Source organism: Rhamphochromis sp. 'chilingali' (genome assembly GCF_963969265.1).
Source record: "Rhamphochromis sp. 'chilingali' genome assembly, chromosome: 12".
NCBI lineage: Eukaryota > Metazoa > Chordata > Actinopteri > Cichliformes > Cichlidae > Rhamphochromis > Rhamphochromis sp. 'chilingali'.
In genome coordinates this window covers 14,905,880-14,931,333 of record NC_137939.1, presented here as the reverse complement: position 1 = coordinate 14,931,333, position 25,454 = coordinate 14,905,880, and the positions used below count along the sequence as shown (strand labels likewise).

At 44.3% G+C, this 25,454-nt stretch overlaps 1 protein-coding gene across 7 annotated transcripts in view; it reads right to left on the bottom strand.

The window, feature by feature from the left end:
• Nucleotides 1-25,454, bottom strand: part of tns2a (tensin 2a) — a 72,686-nt gene that overhangs the window by 3,820 nt on the left and 43,412 nt on the right. For 2 of the 7 annotated variants that reach the window (XM_080897747.1, XM_080897751.1), the window contains exons 4-27: nucleotides 20,006-20,044; nucleotides 19,557-19,598; nucleotides 18,071-18,120; nucleotides 17,577-17,760; nucleotides 17,227-17,277; nucleotides 17,018-17,140; nucleotides 14,835-14,899; nucleotides 13,307-13,390; nucleotides 11,557-11,669; nucleotides 10,799-10,859; nucleotides 10,366-10,441; nucleotides 9,912-10,041; nucleotides 7,645-7,710; nucleotides 7,286-7,402; nucleotides 5,570-7,141; nucleotides 5,181-5,346; nucleotides 3,295-4,415; nucleotides 3,077-3,208; nucleotides 2,877-2,972; nucleotides 2,704-2,781; nucleotides 2,517-2,594; nucleotides 746-914; nucleotides 592-660; nucleotides 279-308 (exon numbers count right to left, since the gene is read on the bottom strand). In XM_080897747.1, coding sequence (XP_080753873.1) covers nucleotides 279-308; nucleotides 592-660; nucleotides 746-914; nucleotides 2,517-2,594; nucleotides 2,704-2,781; nucleotides 2,877-2,972; nucleotides 3,077-3,208; nucleotides 3,295-4,415; nucleotides 5,181-5,346; nucleotides 5,570-7,141; nucleotides 7,286-7,402; nucleotides 7,645-7,710; nucleotides 9,912-10,041; nucleotides 10,366-10,441; nucleotides 10,799-10,859; nucleotides 11,557-11,669; nucleotides 13,307-13,390; nucleotides 14,835-14,899; nucleotides 17,018-17,140; nucleotides 17,227-17,277; nucleotides 17,577-17,760; nucleotides 18,071-18,120; nucleotides 19,557-19,598; nucleotides 20,006-20,044 — 4,712 coding nt within the window. Of the gene's footprint in view, nucleotides 1-278; nucleotides 309-591; nucleotides 661-745; nucleotides 915-2,516; nucleotides 2,595-2,703; nucleotides 2,782-2,876; nucleotides 2,973-3,076; nucleotides 3,209-3,294; nucleotides 4,416-5,180; nucleotides 5,347-5,569; nucleotides 7,142-7,285; nucleotides 7,403-7,644; nucleotides 7,711-9,911; nucleotides 10,042-10,365; nucleotides 10,442-10,798; nucleotides 10,860-11,556; nucleotides 11,670-13,306; nucleotides 13,391-14,834; nucleotides 14,900-17,017; nucleotides 17,141-17,226; nucleotides 17,278-17,576; nucleotides 17,761-18,070; nucleotides 18,121-19,556; nucleotides 19,599-20,005; nucleotides 20,045-21,324; nucleotides 21,403-25,454 lie in introns of all 7 variants that reach the window. The other 5 variants (XM_080897752.1, XM_080897748.1, XM_080897753.1 and 2 more) reach the window with 5 other exon arrangements.

The following is a 25,454-nucleotide window of genomic DNA, read 5'->3' as shown; positions in this document are numbered from 1 at the left end:
GATGTGAAAAAAGGAAGAGACAACAAAAAGAGAAGCAAAGGCAATCACACAAAGACTCTTGAGTTTGTCCAGTCTGTGACAGCCTACTGCGTAAAACTACCATGAAACAATTAGTGTAACGTATGGCGTGATCATGTAGGACTTATAATTTACTAATTAAATCATCAAAAGTTTGCAGGATAAATTTTGCCAAGATGCACACACAGTTTGATGCCATGCAGCGGCATACACACGTCTATACTTCCTGTCAGCCTTTAAAACACAAACAGAGCACTTACTTAACAGTTGTGTTGTCTGAGTTAGTCCACCTAAATCCAAGAGACAGACAAAGAGAGAGAGACAGAAGACTCAGGCGTGCACATTCACACAGGCAGAGCTGCCAAACAAGCTGATGCATCCGCAGCCTCGGCCGCAGTCCGCATGCTCGCGTCTCTCGTGGACGCTCACGCACATTCATTAGCCCCACACGGGTACAGACTCACGCGAGGACTCAAGGCAACGAATGATCATGATGCAGTGATCTGTTCATTAGCGACAGTACTAACTAAGGCTACAAGACACAAAGATGTCTTTTTCTTCTGAGTTTCCCACCTCCTGTCCTTTGGATCGATGCTGCTGAAGGTCACACTGTTCACTGCGTAATGTCTCCTGAAGAAAACTCTGGAAGAAGACAGACGTGTAAAGAAGTGCCAAAATTAATGTAAATAGTTTTCTAAAAATAAGAATCCAGGGGGGAATCTCTTACCTGCGCTGGTTGTCGGTCAGCGTGATACCCTGTGATGTCACTTTGAACTGGACGACTGTGGCAGCAGGACGCGGGCTACGACCCAATGTGGCATCTGTTGCCTTGGCAATGGCCTGGGGGCCCGTCAGGGACTCTGTTTCCACAGAGTTCAGATAGAGGACGTTACAGGCTGAGGGAAGAAGGACAGAGAGGTCAGCGTGTTGACCACAGACTGTATACGAACAATGGACGTATAGAAGACATCGTGACATCACTGGTTTATGGAAATGCATTTTGAAACCTGTCCCTTAGCTTCACAGCCATCACCGCCTGCTCGTTTCTGGAGTAAAGTCGGGCATTTTAACATGGCAGACTTTTGGAAGCACACTCAAGTGTCCATTCAAGGAACAGCAATTTAAAAAAGAAGAAGAAAAGAAATCCAGGAATAATATGATTGTAAAACATACATGATTATAGCCAATATGCTAATGAGAAAACGAAGGTTTTGTTGTGAATCAGTTCCAAAGATGAGGCGCAGCACAGTTAAAGGCTCTGACACCCGTGGTCTTAAATCTGAAGCGAGGAGCAGTGAGAAGAGCAGCTGAAGCTGAGCAGAAGGAGTGTAAGGATGAAGGAGGTCTGAAAGGTATGGCAGTGCCAAGTCACTGAGACATTTGAAAACGAGAAGCAAAATCTTCTTTTGGATCCATTGAGGAATGGGGACCCAACGCTGGATGAAAATGGGTGGTAATGTCACTTTTATTGCCACTGAATTTGAACCATCATCCTAGTGGTGATGCCCTGTAGGCAGGAGGTGAGGATAGTAAGGGGAAAACAAGTTCTGGGTTTTATAGACCAATACAGTTGTGTGTCATCTGCATAAAAATGAAACTGTAAACCAAAGTGATGTAAGATATTTCTGAGAGGATGAGTTATAAATAGCAGGGGTCCCAGCACTGATCCCTGTGTGACTCAGGCTGATGGAGAGTGAACAGTCTAGCCTTGAACAAACTGTAAACCACTGAAGGGCTGCGTCACTAAATCCAGTGTTAGCCAGTCGTTCTAACAGAAGACGACACGATGTGGTGTCAAAAGCATCTCTGAGGTAAAGGAGGATGCTGAGAAGGCCAGCATCAGATATGAGGAGGTCGTTTAAGAGCTGTTTCAGTACTCAGCTCAGAGGCTGTTATTAACTAAGCAGGGCTGGAGTTGAGATGTTACAGTGGGTTCGAGAAGAATTCAGCTGAAAATGGATGTTGGAAATATTACTGGAGAATAAATTCTGGAATACTGCACACTGTGTCATGGAGGCGAGATGAGAAGTAGTTTCTGTGGGCTTGAATAGCTTGTGTACAGTTTGAGTAATATGATGATTCGGCAGCATGCAGAGCATTCTTATTGAGGAACAATGATCAAGGCGAATTTTCTTCGACAGCCGTTAGTTACTGGTCGACTGTTTGGCACTTCCTCTTTGGCTTCCTCTTTTTTTAAACCGGACAGAAGTGCTTGCATTTTCTCTGGTGCATCTATTCCTTGCATGTTACATCATTTCTCAGCCAGGCTTTATGTCCAGTATTGCATCAGTTTCCTATTATTTGACCTGTGCAAAGGTTTTAGAAACTGAAAACTAAAAAATGTGACGTTATAGGAAAGAAAAAAAGTACCAATTTGGTACTTATTTTGTAATCTAAAAAATAAGATTTAAACTTTAAGAGTCTTCCTTTGCACTTAACTGTTCATACATGAATACATAACACAGTGTGTTTCAGGAATAGAGAAAGAGAGAACTTACCGGCTCCCTGCTTCAGCAGGTCAGCAGCTGTGCTGATGTTACTGACTGGTTGAACCTCCTGCACCTCTCCTATGAGATCTGACAACAGACAGATAAACCATGAATTATATCTGATAGATTACAAAATACCTTGAAACACATGATTTATTTATTTGAAGGCCTGTGTGGCCTTCAAATATTCCATTACCCTTCTCAAGGATTTTAAGAGCACAGGGCAAAGAGATGGGTGTGATGGAGTGCTGGTAAACGAGTGCAGACAGACTCCCTGTGAAAAAACAGAGGAAATCATTAATAGATCTGAGACAGCAAGGTGCACAGGAATGCCCATTTCTAACTGGAAATAGATGGAATGAAACGTACCAAAGTAGGGCTCGTTCTGACAGCCTTTAATCTTCACTCCTCGAGGACTAGTTTCAATCAGAAAATGTCTCACCAGCTGCTCCAGAGGGTCGCTCACTGTAAAACCAGATTCATAAAAAGTTATAAAGGAACAAAAACAGAGCAGAGGGACAAATCTGTCAAAATGAGACATCTATGTGATGGAGGCAATCATTTTTCACCTTTGTTGCTGTGGTTGCTGACATTGGGAGGAGGTGTAACCACCTTCAGAGCCAGCCCATAGGCTCCCTGGAACGAGTTACTATCCCTGATTAGGAAAGTGCCAGGCTCCCTCTCCTTCAGTGCTGCGATTGCTGTGCCCAAGCACAGTGATAATTTAGGAAATTTACTTATGTAGGCTTTTGAAGAAAAAGAAACAAGTATGAACTAAAGAGCTTACCTTGCTCTCTAGAGATGCTGGGCTTATACCAAAACTTGGAACTATCCTGGACAAACTTCACACTGACCCTGTTTGCAGTTTCTGCCTCTACTTGGTCATTTTGGTCAGCAGGGGGTGCAATTTCCCCCACCGTGGGAGAAAACGTGACGTGGTGCTGATGCTGAGGAGCAGTGGAGGCAGGCACGTGACCCACAGCTGGCTTTACCCCATTGCTAGGTGAACCCGAATGTCCGGGCAAATGCCGCTTCTCTGGCAAGGGGGGTTGAGGGTGAGGAAGAGGGATGGAGATTGTGGTGTAGCTCGAATAGGATTGTGGGGTGTGAGGAGAGTAGCAGGGCCTCTTGTTGGTGTCCACAGCTGCACTGTGCTCCGTGCTGGCTTGGTAGTTGTGATGCGGGGGCCCGTGCGTGTGGTTTAGGTGGTTGTGGGGGTCGGACCCACTCAGCATCAACCTTCTACCCAAGGTGGCGAATCCGGGAACTGGTGCATCAGACACAGGGGAGCCGTCCATGCTGCTGGGCCCAGGCTGTGGGGATGATGGTGCAGGAGAAGATGTTGGGTTGGTGGTGCTGGTGTGTTTAGGAACCTCTGCGTGAGACTCCCTGGTCGGAGAGGATCCATTAACCAGTGCTACAGATGGTCCCACAGAGCTGGTAGCTTGGGTGTGGCTCTGAGGCTGTGACATTTCAGATGGTGGACCACCAGCTCCTGCAGGAGAAAAGGTCTGCAGTGGGCCAGTGGGATGAGGGTGTGCATCTGATATAGGCGAGGTATGGACAGGGGAAGAAGGTGTCTGGCAGTGTGCTTGGTTTGTGGTGGTTGGTGTCACAGAATCACGAGCTGAGGACATATCTGAGCTACAGTGCTGCTGTTGAGGAGCAGCTGGCGACAGGTTTGTTGGTGCAGGGCACTGATTGGTGGATTCTGTTTGTTTCGGTGAGGCTGTGTGTGACTGTGCTTCTTTGGTGTGTGGCTCCAGGCGCTCTGTGCTGCTTCTTTGCCTGTCTGGTGATTCCTGGATGACGTTTGTGTGACAGTGGGCCTCGTGAGTCTGGGGAGCCTCGTAGTCACTGATGATGTCTGTGGTTCGAATATCATACTCTCTCCTTCCTGGACTGGGGCTAAAATGGACACATGTGAGTATTATTATTATTAAAGACTAGCAATTTCTTCACTGTAATATCAGAGTGAACTCTCATATATTAAAAACACCTGAGCGATATACTGTATATGTAAATTAATCAAGAACAAATACAAACCCAAAGCCCCCAACATGGGCACCCTGCGTGAAATGCTTGAACAGAAGAAAATCCCCTTTTCTTTCAACAACAGTCTGTAAATTAGAGTTGGGCAGATCGATACACTGGTATTGGTAATAAATTGATACTAGGGCGTCAGGGTGATTACTTTGTTTCCATCCAGTTCAGTATGTAGGACACTGAAATGTGTTTTTTCTTTTTGGAGCATGACAAAGTAAACCTCAAACATCCACTATGAGAACTATCTGAACCTTTGTGTGTTGACTGTCACGTTTACTGTTATTTTTACCCCACATTTAACCTCCTAGGACCTGGTGTCCCCATATGTGAACATCACATCACCAGGATATTAGCGAGTGATCCCAAAAACAAGCTGCATGTTAGCTGGCACCCCCGCTCCTTCATGGCGTCTGACCGCTCTGTTCTGTGCTGTGTCTTCATCATACTTTCCCCATGAGCCATGCCACCAAATATAAATTCCAATAGAAAGAAATAAGCTTTTGACTATGGTGTTCTAATTAGACTAACATTATTTATGATTCACTGTCATAGCTACATATTTATTTCCACTACGGTTGTGAGAAACAGCTCATCCGACACTACCAAGGTTGGGTAGCAGTGGAATACCTTTCCTGTGTGCGTAGAGGACTGCTGGTGTGAACGGGAGTGGGCGATCCAGACATGTCGGATGGTGTGGAACACGCGGCATGGCCGTTTCTGTGCACCCTCTTAAAAGAACCATGGGTAATGTGATCCCTCCAGCCCACGCTTTCACCAGAACTACGGAGGCCATCTGACAGAGGATGGAAACAATGAAGCATTTTTACTAAAAATGACCTCAGTAAACAGCATCAGCTGTTACTTAGTTAATATGTTCCCAGCTGATTCTTATGCAAGTTCCCTGTAAAAACCCAGTCTGTGCTTAAGGCATGTATCAAGTTAAAACCAAATTTTCAGTGCATGCTGTTCCTCATTATTCCTACATTACTGAGTGTTTTTTTTTTAATGTGACTCACCAGTGTGTGAGTCAGAGCTGTATGACTGCTGTGAGTCTGGATGGTGATGATGGTGGTTGTGGTTATGCTCTGCTGGTCCGCTGCTATGGCCGCAGTGGCCCATCACAGCGGAAGCAGGAGGCAGCGGGGATGTGGACTCGGACTGGTAGCCTGAAGCGTAGCCCCTGCTCTCAGATGGCGAGGGTTGGTAAGGTGAGCAGGGGCACACCTGACGTGGTGTCTGGTAACCGCTGCTGCTGCTGCTGTACTTCATGTCCAGGTGGGAATGAGCGTGGGACCTCGATGCCTCTGGATAAGCTGGGTGACCTGATGGCAAGGGGTCAAAGGTAAAGGCTAGAAGATCTTGGCCCTGTGGGCCATAGGAGGCTACGGTGGCTCTCCTGTGCCAATATTCAGCCTGTCTGTCCCTCTCCCACTGCAGCTCCGCCTCCCTGTCTCGCTCCCAGTGAAGGGACAGTTCTCTGCCTCGTCTCAGCCCTGGGTCCCTCTCCCAGTGGAGCTCTGACCCCCTGGGTAACTCCTCCCTCGTTCTCCTAAGCCCCACCTCCCTCTGATGAAGCTCCGCCTCTCTGTCCCAATGGAAGTTGTCGCCACGCTCCATCCTGAGGGTGTGATAGGCCACCGAGTCCTCTCTCCTCATGCTGCAGTCTCTGCAGGGACAGCCAGAGGGCGGCAGACCATCCATTAGCATGATGTCATGGTAAGTAGGGCTGGTGGCTGGTTTCTGGTGCTGGTGGGGATGGTGGTGGCTGTGAGGTGGAGGAGGGTGGTGATAGGGTGTGTACTCATCTTCCCGATAGCAAAGGCGACCTGGGGCAGACATAGGGTGGTGATGGGGGTGGTTGTGAGCATGAGGGGTAAGGTCTGCTGATGGGTAAGGACAGGTATGACGCGATGACGGAGCCTCTGAGCAGGAGCGGTGCAGGTAGTGTGGCGAGCCACTCTGACGGTCCCACACCAGATCTGGAGGTGGGAGGGACTGGTGGGAGTGGGGGCTATAGTGTTGGCACAGATCCATGTGTGATGGTGGAGCAGCGGGGTTGGGGCTAGCTGAAGGAGGAGCCCCGTGATGGCCGTTGGTCCCTGGAGCCCGATCAAGGCAGTAGCCATTAGGCATGAGAAGGGTGCGGTCGCATCCTGGCTCTGCACAGCGCTGCGACCGGTAACCATCCCGGCAGGAACAAGACCGACTGAGCCTCAGCGTGCCCGTTCTCTCAGACTGAATAGAATCTCCATCATCCAAAATGGCGGTCTCTCGCTCTCCATCTCGGCTTCCCTCGATGCCGCCGAGAAGACGTTCGAGCTCCTCCCTTTCCTGTCTGGTGGGCGGCGGCGGACGATTGGACTCCTCCTGATGGTCTGGATGGATAGAAGACTGGTTCAAATGGAGGGAATGTGCTGAAAGGCCGGAGTCAGAGCCTTGGGTGATGCGGTGATCGGGCCTGTCTTCTGCAGCTACTCCCCCTGCGATGCTGCCGTTGGCTGAGGTGAGAGAACCAGAGCCTGGACCTCGCCGCTTCTTTATCTGAGCGTAGAGGCTACCATCCAGAGGACCTCTGGTGTGGGCAATATCTACGACGCAATGATAGATAAACTTAGTTTTTAATCTCACAATAAACATCAGCTACTGTTGGAGCTTTAGTAGACTAGCACCATGAGTGCTGCTGTTAAAGGCTTCTACCGCTCCACCATGACGACTATGAAGACATCGGTTACCTTCCAGGCTATCCTGGTATCGCTGGTTAAAATTTTCATAGGAATCCCAGCGAACCACGGGGTCAGCGGTGTTGTAGTCCACTGTGACAGCCGGATCATTCTTGTGGTATTCACGGCCTGAGAAGACATATATTACCGTGTAGTTCTGTTCCTCAAAATATAATCAAAACATTTTTTTCCTTTTTGTAGGAGCCTATCCCAGCACAGGGCTAACAAACAAACAACCATTCATACTCACAGTCACACCTACGGGCAATTTAGAATCACCAGTTAACTTAACCCCACCAACTGTATGTCTTTGGACTGTGGGTGGCTTGATTATTTATTATTATCCCTCCCAGAAGAAACTGTGAACTAACCTTTGATCCGCTCTGGTCCGGAGGAGAAGACAAACTCCACTGTGGCATCAGATGGGAAACGCTCATCTGGGGAGAAGGAAAAAGGATATTCCCCGCGATCAGGATAAATATTTTTGTTCCTAGCTTAAGAAATATACCCACAGTCTACAAATATACATGATGCATTGAGTTTTTCCTTTCCAGTCACCTTTCTCACTCACTATGTATTAACAGACCTCTCTGCATTGAATCATATCTGTTATTAACCTCTGTCTCTCTTCCACAGCATGTCTTTTATCCTGTCTTCCTTCTCTCACCCCAACTGGTCGCAGCAGATGGCCCCGCCCCTCCCTGAGCCTGGTTCTGCCGGAGGTTTCTTCCTGTTAAAAGGGAGTTTTTCCTTCCCACTGTCGCCAAAGTGCTTGCTCATAGGGGGTCACATGATTGTTGGGTTTTTCTCTGTCTCTATGAAGCGCCTTGAGGTGACTTTTGTTGTGATTTGGCGCTATATAAATAAAATTGAATTGAATTGAAATATCGGCGTAATCTCCACATGAGATCCAGATTCATGAAAGCATACTGGTGCTTTTGAGACATGTAGAGTATATCTGAAGGAAACAAACTGCTGCTTCAGGATATCAAACACACTAATGCGTTTCACAGATGTGTTTGGAGTTGTATTTACCCACAGTCATGTGTTCATGTGTAACGGATCGACTGCCACAGAGCTTTAAGAACATGCTTCCACACATATTCTGTCATTTCAGGAAAAAAAAACGATGCGGAAATGAAGTAATGAGCATATTCATTATGGGCTTAGGCAGCAGATAAGCACTTATTAGATATGATTCAATCTCTCTGTGGGATATTTGGCGATGTACGGTATTAGCACAGCTCACGCTCACTACCCTCTCCTCCAGCGAGCTGCTATTATATCCTCAATGTGGATTAAGCTACTACTATTGTGGGATTTATTTAACCATGACATTAAGAAGCCAAACCGCTGTGAATATATTCCCACAATGCCAATTCAAAGAGCTGCTATTATGTCAGTTAGTTGTAAGTGGTGATTATCCAACCACCACTAACAAGTCGTGCCAGAGTGACAATTTCAAAGTATCCACAGAAGCAAAATCGGGCATGTAGGGAGCTTTATCATTTGTTTCTGAATGTTTAAAGTAAGATTATTTTTATACTAAGCTAATTCCAAAAAGCTGGGATGCTGAAATCTCATAAACTCATAAAACATAGCATAAAACACACCTGGAGGAACTCTTAGCAACTAATTAGTTTAACTGGCAACATGACAGTAACATGAATGGGTATAACAAGAGCTTCTTAGAGAGGCAGTTTCTCAAAAGTAAAGCTCGAAGTGGTTCAACAATCTGAAAAGCACAAACTATGGGACTTTTTTAGAATAACGTTTCTCAACATAAAACTGAAATCCGTGTAAATGTCATCATCTACAGTACATAACATCATCAAAATGCACAGAAATGTCTGTGTGCAAGCGAAAAGGCTGGATGTACATATTGGATAACAGTGATTTTTGGGCTCTCAGCTGACACTGCATATTACTGGCTCTTTTGCTATTATCAATATAATATAATACCTGCAAATTTTCTACTTATCACTTCAGTTTCTCAAACTTTGACCCATCAGGCGGTGCTCTACACAGTGTGCACAGGCACCTGCAAGCTTAGAAGCTACCAAACACAAAACGCCAAAGAAATGTGTTCCTGATCAAATTCAGTCAAGTGAAGCCAAGCAGAACTGACTGTACAGAAATCTGTGGATCCATTTGTCACGATTTCTATTTAACATCTTCATTCTTGAATCAATAATTTTAAAATATGCCACCTAAATTTTAATAATGTGGACTGTAAAGTCGCTGAACTGAAAAACAGGCATGCAGCTACAGCAAAATGTCTTTCTTTGAGCACAAAGCAAAGAAAAGTAAGCTTCATTTTCATGTGCAGCTAGTTTTGTGGCAGAATAGGCTGCATAGTCCAGATAAACAACATCTTTTATTTTCTTTTTTCTAAAATGAAAATTCCTGAATTGTCATTTTGCTTTAATTAGCTTAAATTTTAGAGTGCATGCACTTTTACTGAACTGCACATACTACACGTAGCTGTCTTAATCAAGGTTTTGAAACAGGTTCCTCTGAGTTGTTATGGTAACCTTCTTAGAACTATAATCAGAGTGCTGTATTTAAATGCTAATCATTAATAATCATTAAATTAACACCGCCAACGAATTTCCCAGAGTGGTCCAGAGTGACGCACCAGTACACGCTTCGTCCAGCTCCCCTTTGCCAAACCACAGCTGGGATCCGTGGATGGTGCAGGTGTGGAACTGCAGCCTGAACACGGTGTCTCTGTCAGCACTTTGAGCTCGCCTGTGGTAGCACTTGACCTGCAGAGGGTAGCAGAGAGTGAGGAAAAAGAGCTGCAGAATAAAGTGCATGTGGGATAATGATAGCTTGGCGCAGTAAATAAAGGGATTTGTGTTCCACATGAGTGACACCTACAACTTTGGAAATGGCGGAGCACACAAAACAAATTATGACTCCGTGTTAACAAAGGGAAAAGAAACTTTTCCAGACCAAAATGTATATTTTAGAGATTTTACCACAGTTGTTTCATGTTTGTTGAACATAAATTAAGTCATTTAGTCATAATCCCACCCCCACCCATAACTGGGGGCTTCTGGTTGTCATTTCCTTCCCATATGACTCACCATGATGTCACCCTTTAGCAGCAGTGCTGGTTCAATGGTCACACACAGTCTTCTGCCTCCAGTGCCTTGAAGATCACTGTGGACAATAAAGGGTACACAAACGAGCCTGTTACGTATCCACGGAAAGCATGGGGGTGTACATGGGGGTGTAAGGAGTGTGAAAGATCGATTGTTTACACTTGTTTTATACTACCACAATCTGTGACCATGTTCTCTCAACACTTTTAAACCTGGAAAAAGCCTTGAGGTAAAAATGAAAACATGATAGGAGGCGGAGTAAAGGAGAAGAAACGCATCCCTTTACTCCCGTCTCTTTAATTACGCTGTGATGATGCTGAAACTTCAGCGCATGAAAGAAAACATCCCAGAGCAAACAAATACATTCAGCTTATCCGGGCTATCAGTTGGCCTCACGACAGAAAGATAGACTCACTATATGCCTGAAGTGTAGACCAACTGCATGGACTGGTAGATTTTCAAGAAAGGGTAGTAACCTGGAAAGAGGAGAGAGAGATTTTAGACATGGCAGGCACTATCAGCACGAAGACAGGAATGCGCTGACTCCTTGTGGACTCGATCATCAGATTAACGTGTGTGGGTAGAGGCTGTATGTGACCGTGCATGTCATCTGCATTCAATAACACTGTCCCAGCACCTAGCCAAGAAAAACATGGCGCCGCATGTGCATTTTATCTGCGTAAGGAAGCAGAGTGAGGACGGACTGGAGATAATCAGACAGGAGATTAGATACCTCAAGTCTGTTTACACTTTTCGCAGCTGAGGCGGGGTACACCCTGAGGGGTGAACTGCAGTTCCTCCAATGGCCACTTGAGGCCATCCCCAATGCCTGACTTCGACCATAAAATGAACACAACTACAGCAACGATTCGGATCTCTTCAGCTAAACAAATATACTTTTAGTACTTTATAATAATCCAGTTGGATTTTGTTTTGGCTTTGATGTTAGGCTTTGCTGAACTGGACCTCTCGACTACGTTTGCTCAGTTGACACCTTTTCAAGCGCATGCCTTTTTTTTATCTAAATAGACAGTAATGCTCAAACTGTTAAAACTGAAGCTTCAAAATGCAGAATCAAAATTCCACACTGAGTATGAGAGAGAGATTTGGGTTAAGAACAGGCAGAAATAAAATTTTTATTCAGTGATTTGGCCAAAAGGTCAGGAAACACACCTCCTTCCCCCTGGAAGTTGGGGAGCGACGGGATGAGTACTTGATGAAGGAAGAGAGGGCTGCTGTTCATCTTGATCGCCCCAGACAGAAGGCCTCCAAAATAATATATATACCTGGAATATAAAGAGGGATTATGAGAAGTTCTTATCATGGAAAATTACATTTACCACCTCTGAGGACAAATGATAAATGTAAAACAGCCGCTGAGCCATGCTGCTGTCAGACAGCCCCCAACAGCGGAGAGCCAGGTACGAAAGCAGCAAGGAATATCTAACGCCGGCTGTGTGGACTCCACGTTTCCATTTCCCATCTGTCTTCTTGTCTCCAACACAGCTGGAAGTGATTCGATATTCCTGAATCAGTTGTCATTTCCTTGAGCTCTGTGTTGGCCTTTAATCGTTGTAAGACGCGAGTTTCTTTTAAAAGTATCTATGTGTGAAGCTGCACACTCAGCAGGCAAAGAGCTCAACTCAGCAGTTCTCCAAAAGAAGCGGGCAACCAGGTGACAAATATGAAAGGAAACTAATTCAATAAGAATTTTGCAGACAAAATAAAATTATTATGGTACTGTGCTGACCTCAAATTGAATCTGTTTATATAATTGAAGGTAAAAATGACTGGGAGTGATACATTTTTCATTTTCTGAAGTAAGACAGCACAACATCAGAAAACCACCTTAAATCCAGTTACAGCATGTACATGGACAGTTTGTTGATTAGAAGTATGAAATGTTCCCTCTGTTTAAAGTGGATTGCACCCTACACAACTTCTGGCTCTAGTTTCTTTTTGTAAGCATACAGAAATACATGTTATATACACATAAAGATAAGTCAGAAAATGCTAAACTCTTTCCTGAAGTATTAACATTTTATTAAAGGGGACATATATGTAGAGTTTTGGTAGAGTAGCTCTAAATGATTCACACTTCTATATCTTATGCTGGTTGGACCTTCCTGAAACCCATGGATTCTCCCTCTCAGTGAAATATCCCCTTTTAGCTCCTGTATTTTTAAAAAACACCCGCCTTCAAATTCCACTTTCTTCTAAACGTAAGCTTCCTGAAGAGCTGCACCTGGTGCTTGGTAGTCGGGTGCTCTGTGCATGCTGCAGATAACCGTGTAAAAGTGTCAGCTCATCGCATCAGTAGAAGCCAGTATTCAGGGCAATCTGAACCCTGAGATCTTTGCTCATAGGGATTCATTTTATACAGGATTATTTGAGTATTTGGGGATGGAATTATTATTAATATCCAATACTGTAAAATTAGATATTTGGCAGAAAATAAGGAAAAACAAATGAGGTCCCCTTTAAAGTGTCTGGGGTAAGCGTACTTACTATTCCATGTCAAAGGGAAAGGATTATATTCCATCTAAGGAGCCAAATTCACTTTTTTATTCAATTTACAAGCTCCATCTTTCTTTCATTTCACCTTTTAAAATCATTTTCATACTAGGAAAAGCATGATTATTACTAACAAGATTGACAATAGCTGTGTTGTTCTATTTAAATGCCCAAAACTCTGACAGGGAGCCAGAAGCTGAGGCAGCTAAATGATATGGAGCTCTGATTCATTATATTATTTGTTGAGCTATAAATCCAATCCAGAATCCTAAAATACATTTCTTTCCCCTAGAGGATGGAAGGATGATGCATTTAATAACTTTAGTATGACGTGGGAAACCCACACTCACCACTTCTCCCCACCCCCACACCCACTCATTTTCCACTCAGATCATCCCGTGGCCTCTACCTGTTTTGGGACGGCTGGAGAGACGAGGACACCTTATCTTCACAGAACTTCCTCATGGCAAGAGTACTGAGAGCCTGGTCCGCCCTGTAGATGAATGCACAAATACAAACACACACACACACACACACACACACACACACACACACACACACACACACACACACACACACACACACACACACACACACTTACTTTTAGCCAACAATTTCCATCATGGGACTTGCACCAGACTCTCTAGATGCCAGAAAGTACATGGAGAGGATACAGCTGGCATTGGCCACAGGATAAACCAGTTTCCACTGTTCCTGTGCAAAATCCGGAGGGCTTCATTTATCAAATGACTTATCATCCAAGTCTGAATGGAAATCTTTGTCCTGCACGTACATAAACCTGCACACATCAGCCTCACTGCTGGAATATGTTTAAAAGCATTTTAGGTTATGCATGTTTGAGTAGCTGAATTTAAGCCGAACATGTTTTTGCTAGTTGCTTCAAACTTCAAGTGCTGACGCATCGATGCTCCGATAATATTGCTTGTTGGGTACAAGCCTCCACTGCATGTGCTGCAGTCTATTATACCTGAGCCCAAACAAAGAACGATACGGCAAAGTATTGCGATATTTTATGTTGCGATTTTATATCGATAGAGATACCAAATATTGACATTTAATTGAATACATTAAAATATTCTTAGTATAATATGAATCAGAGGGCACCAAAACCCTCAGATAATGTTAGTCGAGCAAACGTGGACTGACTGCAGTTGCTCAGAGACATTACGAGCACAACTCGAGGGGACTCGACTTTAACCGGCTGTCGGCTGGTTGTATTCTGTTATATTCTTAGAAAACGTGAAGGATGAAGAGCACAAATGTGATAATTACATGTGGCTTTCTGTCCATGTAAACAACATGATATATGTGATTTTTAACCATTTATCACAGTTAATTGCTGTATCATCACAAACAGACTGCATGTAATAGCCAGCTTGTTCCCATTCAATTGCAGACTGATAACAGACCAGTAGCAGACAGACTCCGACTTATGGCAAGATTTATGGCATGTTTTAGGTTTTATAATTTACAGTTGAATAAAGGTTATAAATAGCAATACTGCAAAACTTGCAATAATGTTAAACATTGCAATAATATCAAATCATGAGGGACGTGTGGTGGTAATCTGTCACAATCACAATACTGGATCACCCCAGTCTGGGCCACAACATCCTAAAGGTAAAACTAAACAACCAAAACAAAGCAAGTGTTTCATGCAGCGGAGCATATCAGTCATTGCAGCCCCTGCACATGATCTCTTTCCCCCCAAATGGAAGCCAGGACAGCACTCTTGATTGGAACATCTGGGAGCACAACAACACTGACCACTTTTAGACTGTTTTAACTGTGTTTGTTTGCTTTTGGGAACTGAACGTAAACAGGTTATTGCCCCAGACAGTCTTTAACACATTAAATGTGCAGATACTCTGATTGATTGCTCTGATTGTCTCTGACATTAACAAACACATACTCACCCTGCAGAGATCTTGCTGTAGTGCATGTAGGCTGCGATAATGACGCCAGTTTTACCTTTGTTACCCTGTAAGAGGGAGAGGACAAAGAAATGATGACGATGTGCTGATCTCACCCTCAGGTGTTATGGACAGCTCATTTTCACGCTTTATAAGACCAGATGGTTTTAACAGATTTTTCATAGAAAAAAAAAAAGGAGCAAAGCAGAAGAGCAGGACACATGGGAGTGTCACGGCGAGATGTGAAAAAGGCTGCTTGACTTCAAATTAAAAAGCTCCCTGTGGTGTTTTTTTCACACTGGTTGCTCTTTACTTCCTGACACATTCCAAAGACATTCCAGCTCCGAATTCCTGAAGTGACCCTTCCAGATCCCAGTAGGGAGGCTGCACCTCCACACGCTGAGCACAAATTAAAGCTTGTTTTGCACAGCAGATCTCTCAGCGGAGGACGTTTCATTGACAACAACTTGTTTATTCACGTCCCTGGCGTGATCTGCAGCTGGCAAAGGATTGCTTGTAGCTGGAATGTTCTGGAAAGTTGGCAGACCACAGAAGTAGTCTGGTTTTAAGATTTCAATTCTCCTGACCAAAACCAATAAATAAAACATCTAGACGAGGTCTGGGAGCTCAGACACCACCAGCATTAGCTGGTGACTGTTCAGTAATGGTCCAAGCGTTCAAATCACCACCTCTCTTCTGATTGGACGATGGAAAAGAGTCTCTAAACGATGTGCAAAGGCGTGGAAGTTAAATGTCAGGATGACAGAGTTTGATCTTAATTGCATGGTTAATTTTTTTTACCATGGGTGGAAGGAGCTTATTGAATTATATGGTGCACTCTGCAATTTTGGTTCTAGTCAAGTTGTGTGAACAGCAGTATCTAATAAAGTGTTCTTTACGGAGCAATTATGTCTGATTAAACATGCACAAGCAAGCAAGAGAAATACTAGACTGTAACGTCACATGCCCAAAGGTCAGCTAGCCATTTGTTTCTATAATATTGCTGCTCACAGTTTCACAGGCTTGTTTCAGGCATCTGGTAGTGTTGGGATCCGATACTGCTAAGTATAATTTGGATATGCTTCACTTCACTATTTCATCTTTATACTACTTCACACTTCTAGAATGGTACGCTACAGTAGAAAACGTTTTCCTTTTATTCATTAAATTAATTTGCTGAATCCTAATACTAGCTGCTGGTTGAGATTTTAGAATTCACAAATGCTGCTGATTTATAAATGTGGTGCACATGGATGGTAAGACCCAAGGTTTCTCCTGGAACATAACCCAAAGCATCACACTGCCTCCACCAGCTTGCTTTCTTCCCATAATGCATCCTGGTGCCTTGTGATCACCAGGTAAGTGACACACCTGAGCATCCACGCTGATGTCAAAGAAATGTGATTCATCAGACCAGCCCACCTACTTCCATTGCTCCAATGGAAGAAGGTGGGCTGGTCTGATGAATGGGCTGGACTTCTACTCCACATGCTGTAATGATACATAAGTTCTGATGGCCAAGTGGCGGAGGGCTTTCGCTTTGGTGGCCTCAGAATCTCATCTCTGATTTTTGCAGATGATGTGGTTCTGTTGGCTTAATCGGGTGAGGGCCTCCAGCTCGCACTGGAACGGTTCGCAGCCGAGTGTGAAGCAGCGGGAATGAGGATCAGCACCTCCAAATCTGAGGCCATGGTTCTCAGCCGGAAAAGGGTGGAGTGCCCACTCCGGGTCGGGGATGAGTTCCTGCCCCAAGTGGAGGAGTTCAAGTATCTCGGGGTCTTGTTCTCGAGTGATGGGAGAAGGGAGCCGGAGATCGACAGACGGATTGGGGCTGCAGCTGCAGTAATGCGGACGCTGCACCGGTCCGTCGTGGTGAAGAGGGAGCTGAGTGTAAAAGCGAAGCTCTCAATTTACCGGTCGATCTACGTCCCTACCCTCACCTATGGCCACGAGCTGTGGGTAGTGACCGAAAGAACGAGATCGCGGATACAAGCGGCAGAAATGAGCTTCCTCCGAAGGGTGGCTGGCCTCTCCCTTAGAGATAGGGTGAGAAGTTCGGCCATCCGGGAGGGGCTCAGAGTAGAGCAGCTGCTGCTCCACATCGAACATTGCATGTGCCTGTTTTAAAGCCTGGGAAATGGTGTGATGTCCGTCTGAGAAACCTCAGAGGGCCCCTAAAGTCTGACCTTGCAGTGTAAGACCACCACGTGCTGGGGGTCAGAGTTCAACCAGTTCTCCATGGCCTTGCATATGGCACAGATCTTATCCAGCGGTGGGGCGTGGAGGTCGGGCCAGCCAAAGTCGTGGACCTGATGGTGGGTGGAGACGGGAGAAGCAGATTAAATGAACGTTTCTGAAGTGAATTCTTAACATGAAGAATTACAGGAAGTCCTACCTTTGGGTTCAGTCGGGTGATATCGTGGCGCCTTTCAGAAAGATTCAGGAGCTGAAAACAGAAAGGTTTGTTTTTTTTATATCATCACTACACTGCATCACAGTAACAAGCTGTCATCACTATTATTTTATTATGGGCGTGACAGAAAAAAAAACAAACAGACTGCTTATTTGTGGGTTTCTATTTTGTCGCTTCCTGTGGCTATATGCCAAAGTGTATTGTGCAACAATGCTTCAAATGCTTCAAATGTATTTAGCTGAATGCTCCCAGGAGTAAACAATGTCTTGCAAAGGCTTCTGTACTTACGGTATAACTCAGCTGATGAGTGTATTGCATTTCTCTTCACTCACCAGAAACTTTTCCTGGTGTTTGGACTTGAGCATGGCAGCCACCTCCTTCAGGTTCAGCCGGTATCTCTGCTCTTCCAGCTTCGGAGGGAAGAAGACGGAGATGATCCTCTCGGTGATGTAGGTGAGGTCAAAGTCGTAGTTTCGTTCCATCACTCGCTCCATCACACGGTCCACGCTGAAACTCCTGGAGGAACCGAAAAGAGACAGCAGGGGTCAGTGGGTTGTTTGTGGTAGCTTAGCACAGACCCTGAGACGCACTCTGAAGAAGCTCCTAACTGGATGAATGGAGAGAAACCATCACGTAAGAGAGAAACTGGGTAGTGCTTCACAAGCAGGTCACGCAATAAAAACATTTGTCTAAGGAACAGGTATAAGATGGTGCAAGTTTCAGAGCAAGCAGAGCGTTGTGCCAGTGTAGAGACATTATTTACATTTGTATTTAATGATTTCTGTAGAAACTTCCCCAACGTGGAAAATGAATGAAATGGTGTTACCTTGGCAGGGTGTTTCTCTGTTTGGTGTAGGTTAAAGATTTGGTGGATCCCTGTAGAAAAAACAAATATGCAATAAGACACAGTCAAAGCTCATCTATACCTCATTACCACTTTAACAATGATGTACTTTGGGCCCTTTTTGATAATGATAACAAATGAGCAAGTTACTTATCTGTCCACATTGGATATGGACTACCCTCAAGTCCCTGAAGTTTGCCTTTCAGGCCTCCTTTGAAAGCTTGTTCATCTCTTCTCTCACAGTAAACTGGACACTCTCTAGTCAATCTTGTACACAGTAAGTTAAGTAAATTATAATAAATTAAGATGTCAAATCATGTCATCGCATTGACCTGTGCATTGTTTTAATGTTCCACTGGAGATATAATTTACACTGAGATAAAACGGCAGAGAGCAAAGGTATGGCATTAAAGTTGTGGAACCACGATCCTCCTTCAAGATTTCAGCCTAAAGGCAGGGCGATCGTGGCTCAAGAGTTGGGAGTTCGCCTTGTAATCTGAAGGTTGCCGGTTCGAGCCCCGGCTTGGACAGTCTCGGTCGTTGTGTCCTTGGGCAAGACACTTCACCCGTTGCCTACTGGTGGTGGTCAGAGGGCCCGGTGGCGCCAGTGTCTGGCAGCCTCGCCTCTGTCAGTGCGCCCCAAGGTGGCTGTGGCTACAATGTAGCTGCCATCACCAGTGTGTGAATGTGTGTGTGAATGGGTGGATGACTGGATATGTAAAGTGCTTTGGGGTCCTTAGGGACTAGTAAAGCGCTATATAAATACAGGCCATTTAAAGCGAACAGCTCCAGAACATAGACTGTACATGAAAGACGGTCACAACCACAGTGATTTCAGCCATTGGTTAGTGAGAGGTTTTGTTGCTGTGAACCTTTTGTTCTATTGTTGACCAATAATGTTACAAAATAAACATAACATAATAAACATAATGTTTTATATATTACATATAATATGTTGCCACGGGTTTCTCTAGAACCAGACTTCTTCTTGAGACCAAAGCCCCTTGATCGCTCTTTAGGTTTAAGGCACTTACCATGTTTTATTTACAGTCTATGGGATGAATTTAAAAAAATCTAATCTGCAGATTATTATTAACCCTTTCTTGTTCTGAGGCACTTTGATCCTTTGTTTGCACATTTACAAAGCTAAAATATGTCACGATGAAGAAGTAGGTTAAATCTGCCCAACACACTAGTTCTTTAAGGGATAAATCACTTTGAGCTCAATTACATACTTCATGGCCTTTAGTAAAGTATCTGCCATCGCTCTCTCTTCGATTTGTTTAGTATGTGATAAATCAAAATGAGTGAAGCCACAAACTTTTTATTCCTTGACAGGTTTGGACATTGCCCAGACAGACAGCTTGATACTGGCGGCGTGTAGGAAAAAGGGGGAAGATACAGAGCGAAAAAGCATGAGGGTTATGAGGAGGACGAGGAGAGAGCATGGAGGTCAAAGTATGCTCACCAGGTGTTGGATGTGTCGAGAAGGAGCCGTCCCTCTACGCTGCTGGATGTGAGGAAGGAGCGGTGATAGGATGAAGGTGAAGTGAACGAAAGCGAGAAGAAGAGGGGCAAAGGGAGGAGGTTGAAAGGAGGTGAGAGTGGGGAGAAAGGGGAGAGAAGAGGAGGCAATACAGAGGAAGGAAAGGAGAGTTAATTAAACAAACAGACTCCCTAATAGGTAAACATTACTACTTCCTACATCAACTCTTTTTTTTTTTCCTCTTGTGGACTGAAATCCCACAGAGCTCGAGGAATGAGCACTAACTGGGCTGAGGGCTCGGCTTCCCAAAAGGAATTCAGCAAGAGGAAACCATACAGTGGTTTTGGGGAGCCATGCCTCCTAACTATGGACAGACAGGGTGGGAAAAGTTTCTTTTGAGGAAAAGAAATGAGGAAATGGAGGGGACTTACCAGATCATTGGAGGGAGCTGGGGTGCATGCAAAGGTCACCTAGAACACACAAATGCAGACACATCTGAATACATGAATGACACACATGCCCACACACACACACACACACGCACACACACACACACAAAGAGGATAAAAAAGCAACAAAACCAAACATCCTTTTCGCTTGAGGACAGAGTGATGAGGTCGGACGTGGGAAGCAATTGCTTCCTAAAACAAGATGATAGGGAGGAAAATCCACAAATAAAACTGAGAAGCCGTTAAGTAGAAGCTGGAAGGTTTACGATGATACAGTCCACTCATACACAGCATCTGTATTTAATATGAAGATTAAGCTGCGACATGATTAGTCCCATGACTGCAAGGCTATGTTCATCAAGCTCTACACTTACATTTCCATTTTGGTTTTTGCAAATTACAAACAAAGACATAATGAAGGTTTGTGAAAAGTATTAAAATTGTACTCGAGAAGATGTAACGTGCATCACACTCAAGATCCACACAATTAAAATCCTATTTAACATTCTCACAGTCAGTTATATACTGATCAAACACAACATTATGGCCGCTGACGGACGACATGACTAACACTGATTATCTCTTCATCATGGCACCTGTTAGTGGGTGGGATATAACAGGGAGCAAGTAAGCACTTTGTCCTCAATGTTGATGTCTTAGAAGCAGGAAAAACAGACAAATGTAAGGATCTGAGCAGTGGTCACTGACTGCAGTGTTTAGTGTCTATCACAAGTGGTCCAACGAAGGAACATTGGTAAACCAATAACAGGGTGATGGGTGGCCAAGGCTCACTGATGCATATGGGGAGTGAAGGTTGGTGCACGTGGTCCAATTTGAGCTACTGTAGCTCAAATTGCTGAAAGAAATAACAAATAAAATGCTGGTTCTGATAAAAAGGCATCAGATTATACAGTGTATCACAGTTTGTTGCGTATGTGGCTGCATAGCTGTAGACCAGTCCATGCTACAACCTGTCCACCACTAAAGGACCATCAATGGGCATGTGGGCATTCGAACTAATGCAAAGGAAGAAGGTTGCCTGTGTGATGATCTGGTCTGCCACAAAGCAGAAATAGCTTGAGGAGCACACCAATGAGTCTGAGGTGTTGAGTCCATGCCTCGATTGGTTTAGGGCTGTTTTGGCAGCATAAAGGGGACAAACACAACATTAGGCCATGTTATGTTTGATTGGTATATGGTGTCTTCTTGCCAAGATCTCACTCAACAAGGCCTTTAGAAAAAGAAAAAAAAACAAAAGGAAAAAGGTTGTACATGGTTTTGGGATCGTTTTGCTGACTCACAGACTGGGCAGCAGGTATATATCCAAAGGTTTGGCACAACTTCACCTACTTCCAAGGGACACGGAGAAAGATAAAGAGCTGGTGGAAAGAAGAGTTTGTGTTAAAAATAAAACAGTAGACTCCAGAAAAAAATCAAATAAACCAATCACCCATTAACGCATAAATAGGCTGAACAATCAGCATTCAAGGGGATGATGCTTGCTGGCTGGTTAAACCAAAGGGTCTGGACTGACTCATTACAGATTTAAAGATGTTTAAAGAATCCTCACGAAACGGCAACTTATGAAAAAAGGTAAAACATTAGGGTTCGGGTTGTTAGAGCTTCACATGATTGCCCAACAACAACTGTGATATAACCTACATAGCCTACAAGGTAATTTTGAATTTGGGTCTTGCATAAATTACCAATACACTTAAAATCATCTAAAGACCCTATAAGTGGCAAGATTATTTATGTAAAAAGCTTTATTAATAAAATATATATATATTGTGTCCTCTCAAAGGCTACGTTCACACTGCAGGTCTTAATGCTCAATTCCGATTTTTTGATCAAATCTGATTTTTTTGTCTGCTCGTTCACACTACAAATAAAATGCGACAGCAAACACGCTCTAGTGTGAACACTCAAAGCGGCCCGCATGCGCAAAAGAAGTTTAGACCCAGAGCAAACAATATTGTTTGACTGATGGCCCTTAATATAAAGACTTCGGACTTTACGTTTCCCAGTTTTTGCTTTAAGTTATTTTGTTATTTACATAATAATGTAAATTACCTAATAATTATCCTTATTGCTGTTTTAGAGGAGCGGTGCTTCAAAGGATAGTTGCAGATTCCTGTCAGAATCTGCAGATTATACAGTATAAATAAAATGTTCACGTTTCTCCAACATTATCTTCCCAACAGTTTCACTGACATCTACGCTGGACGCCCAGGAAGCATTCGCGATGTCTTATCGGGCGCTTCTCCAGAGCTGATAATTGCCGTCTGTCTTGTGTCAGTGACTTAAAAGACGGATTTAATGCGACATGACCGTTCAAACAGCAGTCGCTTTCTAAAACATCGGATATGTATCGGATTCAGTACCACATACGAAAGTGACCCAGATCGGATTTGAAAATATCGGATTTGTGCCGTTCACACTGTCATACCATGATCGGATATGGGTCGCATAGGGTCAAAAAAAATCGGATTTGATGCGCTTTCGCCTGCAGTGTGAACGTAGCCATAAAAGGAAATAAACAATACAGAAGTTCTATTTAAAGGAATGATTGCAAGACATTTTAATGAAAAACACTGTAGCTCATCTTTATTCTTTATAGGTATTAAAGCTGTTAAGCCCAGTCAAAGAGATATCAGTTTTATCAGGAACAAGAGAGAGCTATTGTGGATATTCCATTTAAAGAGTTTATTTCCAACAGGTATGAATGAGGATCTATTTATTAATAAGTTTACTCATTTTTGTTTTTATGTCTCTAAACATGTTTTTGACATTGATTTTATATATTTATAGTTTGTTAATTGTGAGGTGAGTTGGACTGGATGGACTGGTTCTTATGTAGCACTTTTCTACTCTTCTGAGCACTCAAAGCGCTTTACACAACTTGTGCATTCACCCATTCACACAAGCACTTTTTCTTTGTGCTTTCTAACTAGCATTCACACTCCGATGGATGCATCGGAGAGCAATTTGTATCTTGCCCAAGGATATTTGGCATACAGACTAGGTGAAGCCAGGAATCGAACCACCAACCTTCCGATCAGTAGATGACCTGCTAAGGTGATCAAATTCTTGCTTTTCACTAGTAACATTTTTTACGACTGGATGTTAACTAGTGAGCAAGCAGCTTAGTACATTATTTAATGGCTATAACTAAACAAACAAACAAACAAACAAACAAACAGAAAAGCTAGACTGAAAAACTAAAGCATGCTAAAGAGGTACGAGCGAGAGCCTGCTGACAGACTACATCACATTTTGGTATAGGGATAAATCTACCAACAGAGCCTTCCTGCTATTATAAGAACATCTCCCTCCAAGGTCCCTGTGTGAGTCCACTTTATTATCAAGGATCATCCAGCATAGTAAAAAAGAAATTTAAACCGGGTCAAGTTGAACTACAAACACCACCAAGTGTGGTTCAATTTCTTACTCTTAAACCCCCCAAATTACTATCCAAAATATACAGAATGCTTTCTAAAACAGATGAATCAATATCACTTCCTATTGCAAAATGGGAAGCGGATTTATCAGTTAACTTAGACCTAAACTTCTGGTCTCAGATTTGCTTAAAAACCTTTCATCTAATTAGAAATCCCAGTCTTCAATTAATTCAATACAAAATATTACATAGAGTGCACTATACAGGTCATCGGATGTTCAAGATGGGCTTTTCGTCTACCAACAACTGCTCACACTGCCAAACCAATTCACCGGACAATTATATCCACGCTCTTTGGTTCTGTCCACCAGTTCAGAAGTTTTGGCGCGAGATATGTGAAGACTTATCGAAGTGTCTGAAATGTAACATTCCAACTTCCCCCTTAGTGTGTTTGTTGGGCAGCTTAGATAATGTCACTTCAGAAAAGAATATCGCCCATATGGTTTTCACTGCCCTATGCATAGCCAAGAAAACAGTCCTCATGAACTGGAAAAATAAAAATAATCTTAATTCTAACCAATATAGAAATTATCTATTAGATTACATTAGTCTTGATACAGCCTCTGCCACCACATCAGATCAATTGCTCTGGGCTCCTTTGATCAGCTCCATCACCTAGTGGGGGTGGGGGGTCATAGTTTGGTCCCGCCTTCACTGTTGTGATTGGTGTGGGGGTAGGGACAGGCTTAGGGCGTCGGGGGGTTCCCCGGAGGCATCTTCCTTGGGGGGCTCAACCCGGGGTAGCGGTCATGTCCGGTTAGGGGCTCTGTTGGCTCTCAGGTGACTGTTTCCTCGCGGCTGCGTGCAGCGGGGCTAGGGGAGGGTCTGTGCTGACGGACGTGGGTGTCATGGTCCTGGGTCGGTGACCCAGCGCTTTTAGTTTATCATTTTCTAGATGATTGTTTAAGTTCTGTGTTATTTTCGATCTGCCTCTGAGTCTGCGTCTGTATCTGTCTGTCTATGGTGTCTCCCCATCTGTTTGTGAATCTGTCTGTTTAGTTCAATGTCTTGTCTGGTTCCATGTATCTGAGTTTCCTGTTTTATTGTGAAGGTCCGTGTCGTATGTGAGTGTGATCAGTTTACGTTTCCCCTGTCCCGTCAGCCCAGATTCCTCCCAGCTGTGTTGCCCTCCTGTCTCTCATCCCCTGATTACTGGTGTGTGTATTTAAGCCCTGTGTGTTCTCCTGCCTGTTGCCGGTTCGTCTGTGTTCCTCCGTGTCAGTCTGTGTAACTCTGTGTCAGTCTGTTACCCTGTGTTCCACGGTGTCCTGTTCCTCGTCTGCGTCTCTCTGCTATTCATCATCCGTTGTCATATGCTCCCAGGTCTGTTATTTTAGTTCTCCCAGTTTAGGTGTCTTTAGTTGTTTGTTATGCCCCACTGTTTGTTTGCCACTACACCTCTGTAAATAAAACCACCGGTATCTCATCCACTGCCTGCATCTTGGGTCCTCCTTCTAAATCCACACGGCTCGCCTCGGCAGCCGTGACAGTACGAACCGGCCACTATGGACCCAGCAGCATTCAACCCGCCCAAGGAGCTCCGGGAGGACATTGTTTACTCCGTGGACAAATTAATTAACGCGTGGCTGGAGCACGAGGGGAGAGAATTTCGCCAAGCCGTGGCTAATCGGCTATAGCGCTTGGTTTCTGGTCTCCCCTGGCTGCTCAGCTCACTTCACCCGCTCGCACAGAATTTCATTCTGAACGGACTCCGTCTTCACCCCCCGGCTGCTACCACCCACCCTGCAGCTCATGCTTCACTGCCCAGTCCGACAGAGGATGTTCTGCCCGGCCCGTCAACCCAGCCTTCAAGGGGGAAACGGCGCTCACGCTGCCGACGCTCCTCGCCACAGTTGGACCTGGGGATTTCCGAGCGGCCAGCTGTGGTGAGTGGACAGGACAGTATTATTGGTCTGAACTGTGGGACCGTTTACTCAGGGGTGATGTTCTGTACGGCACAGGACAAAAACT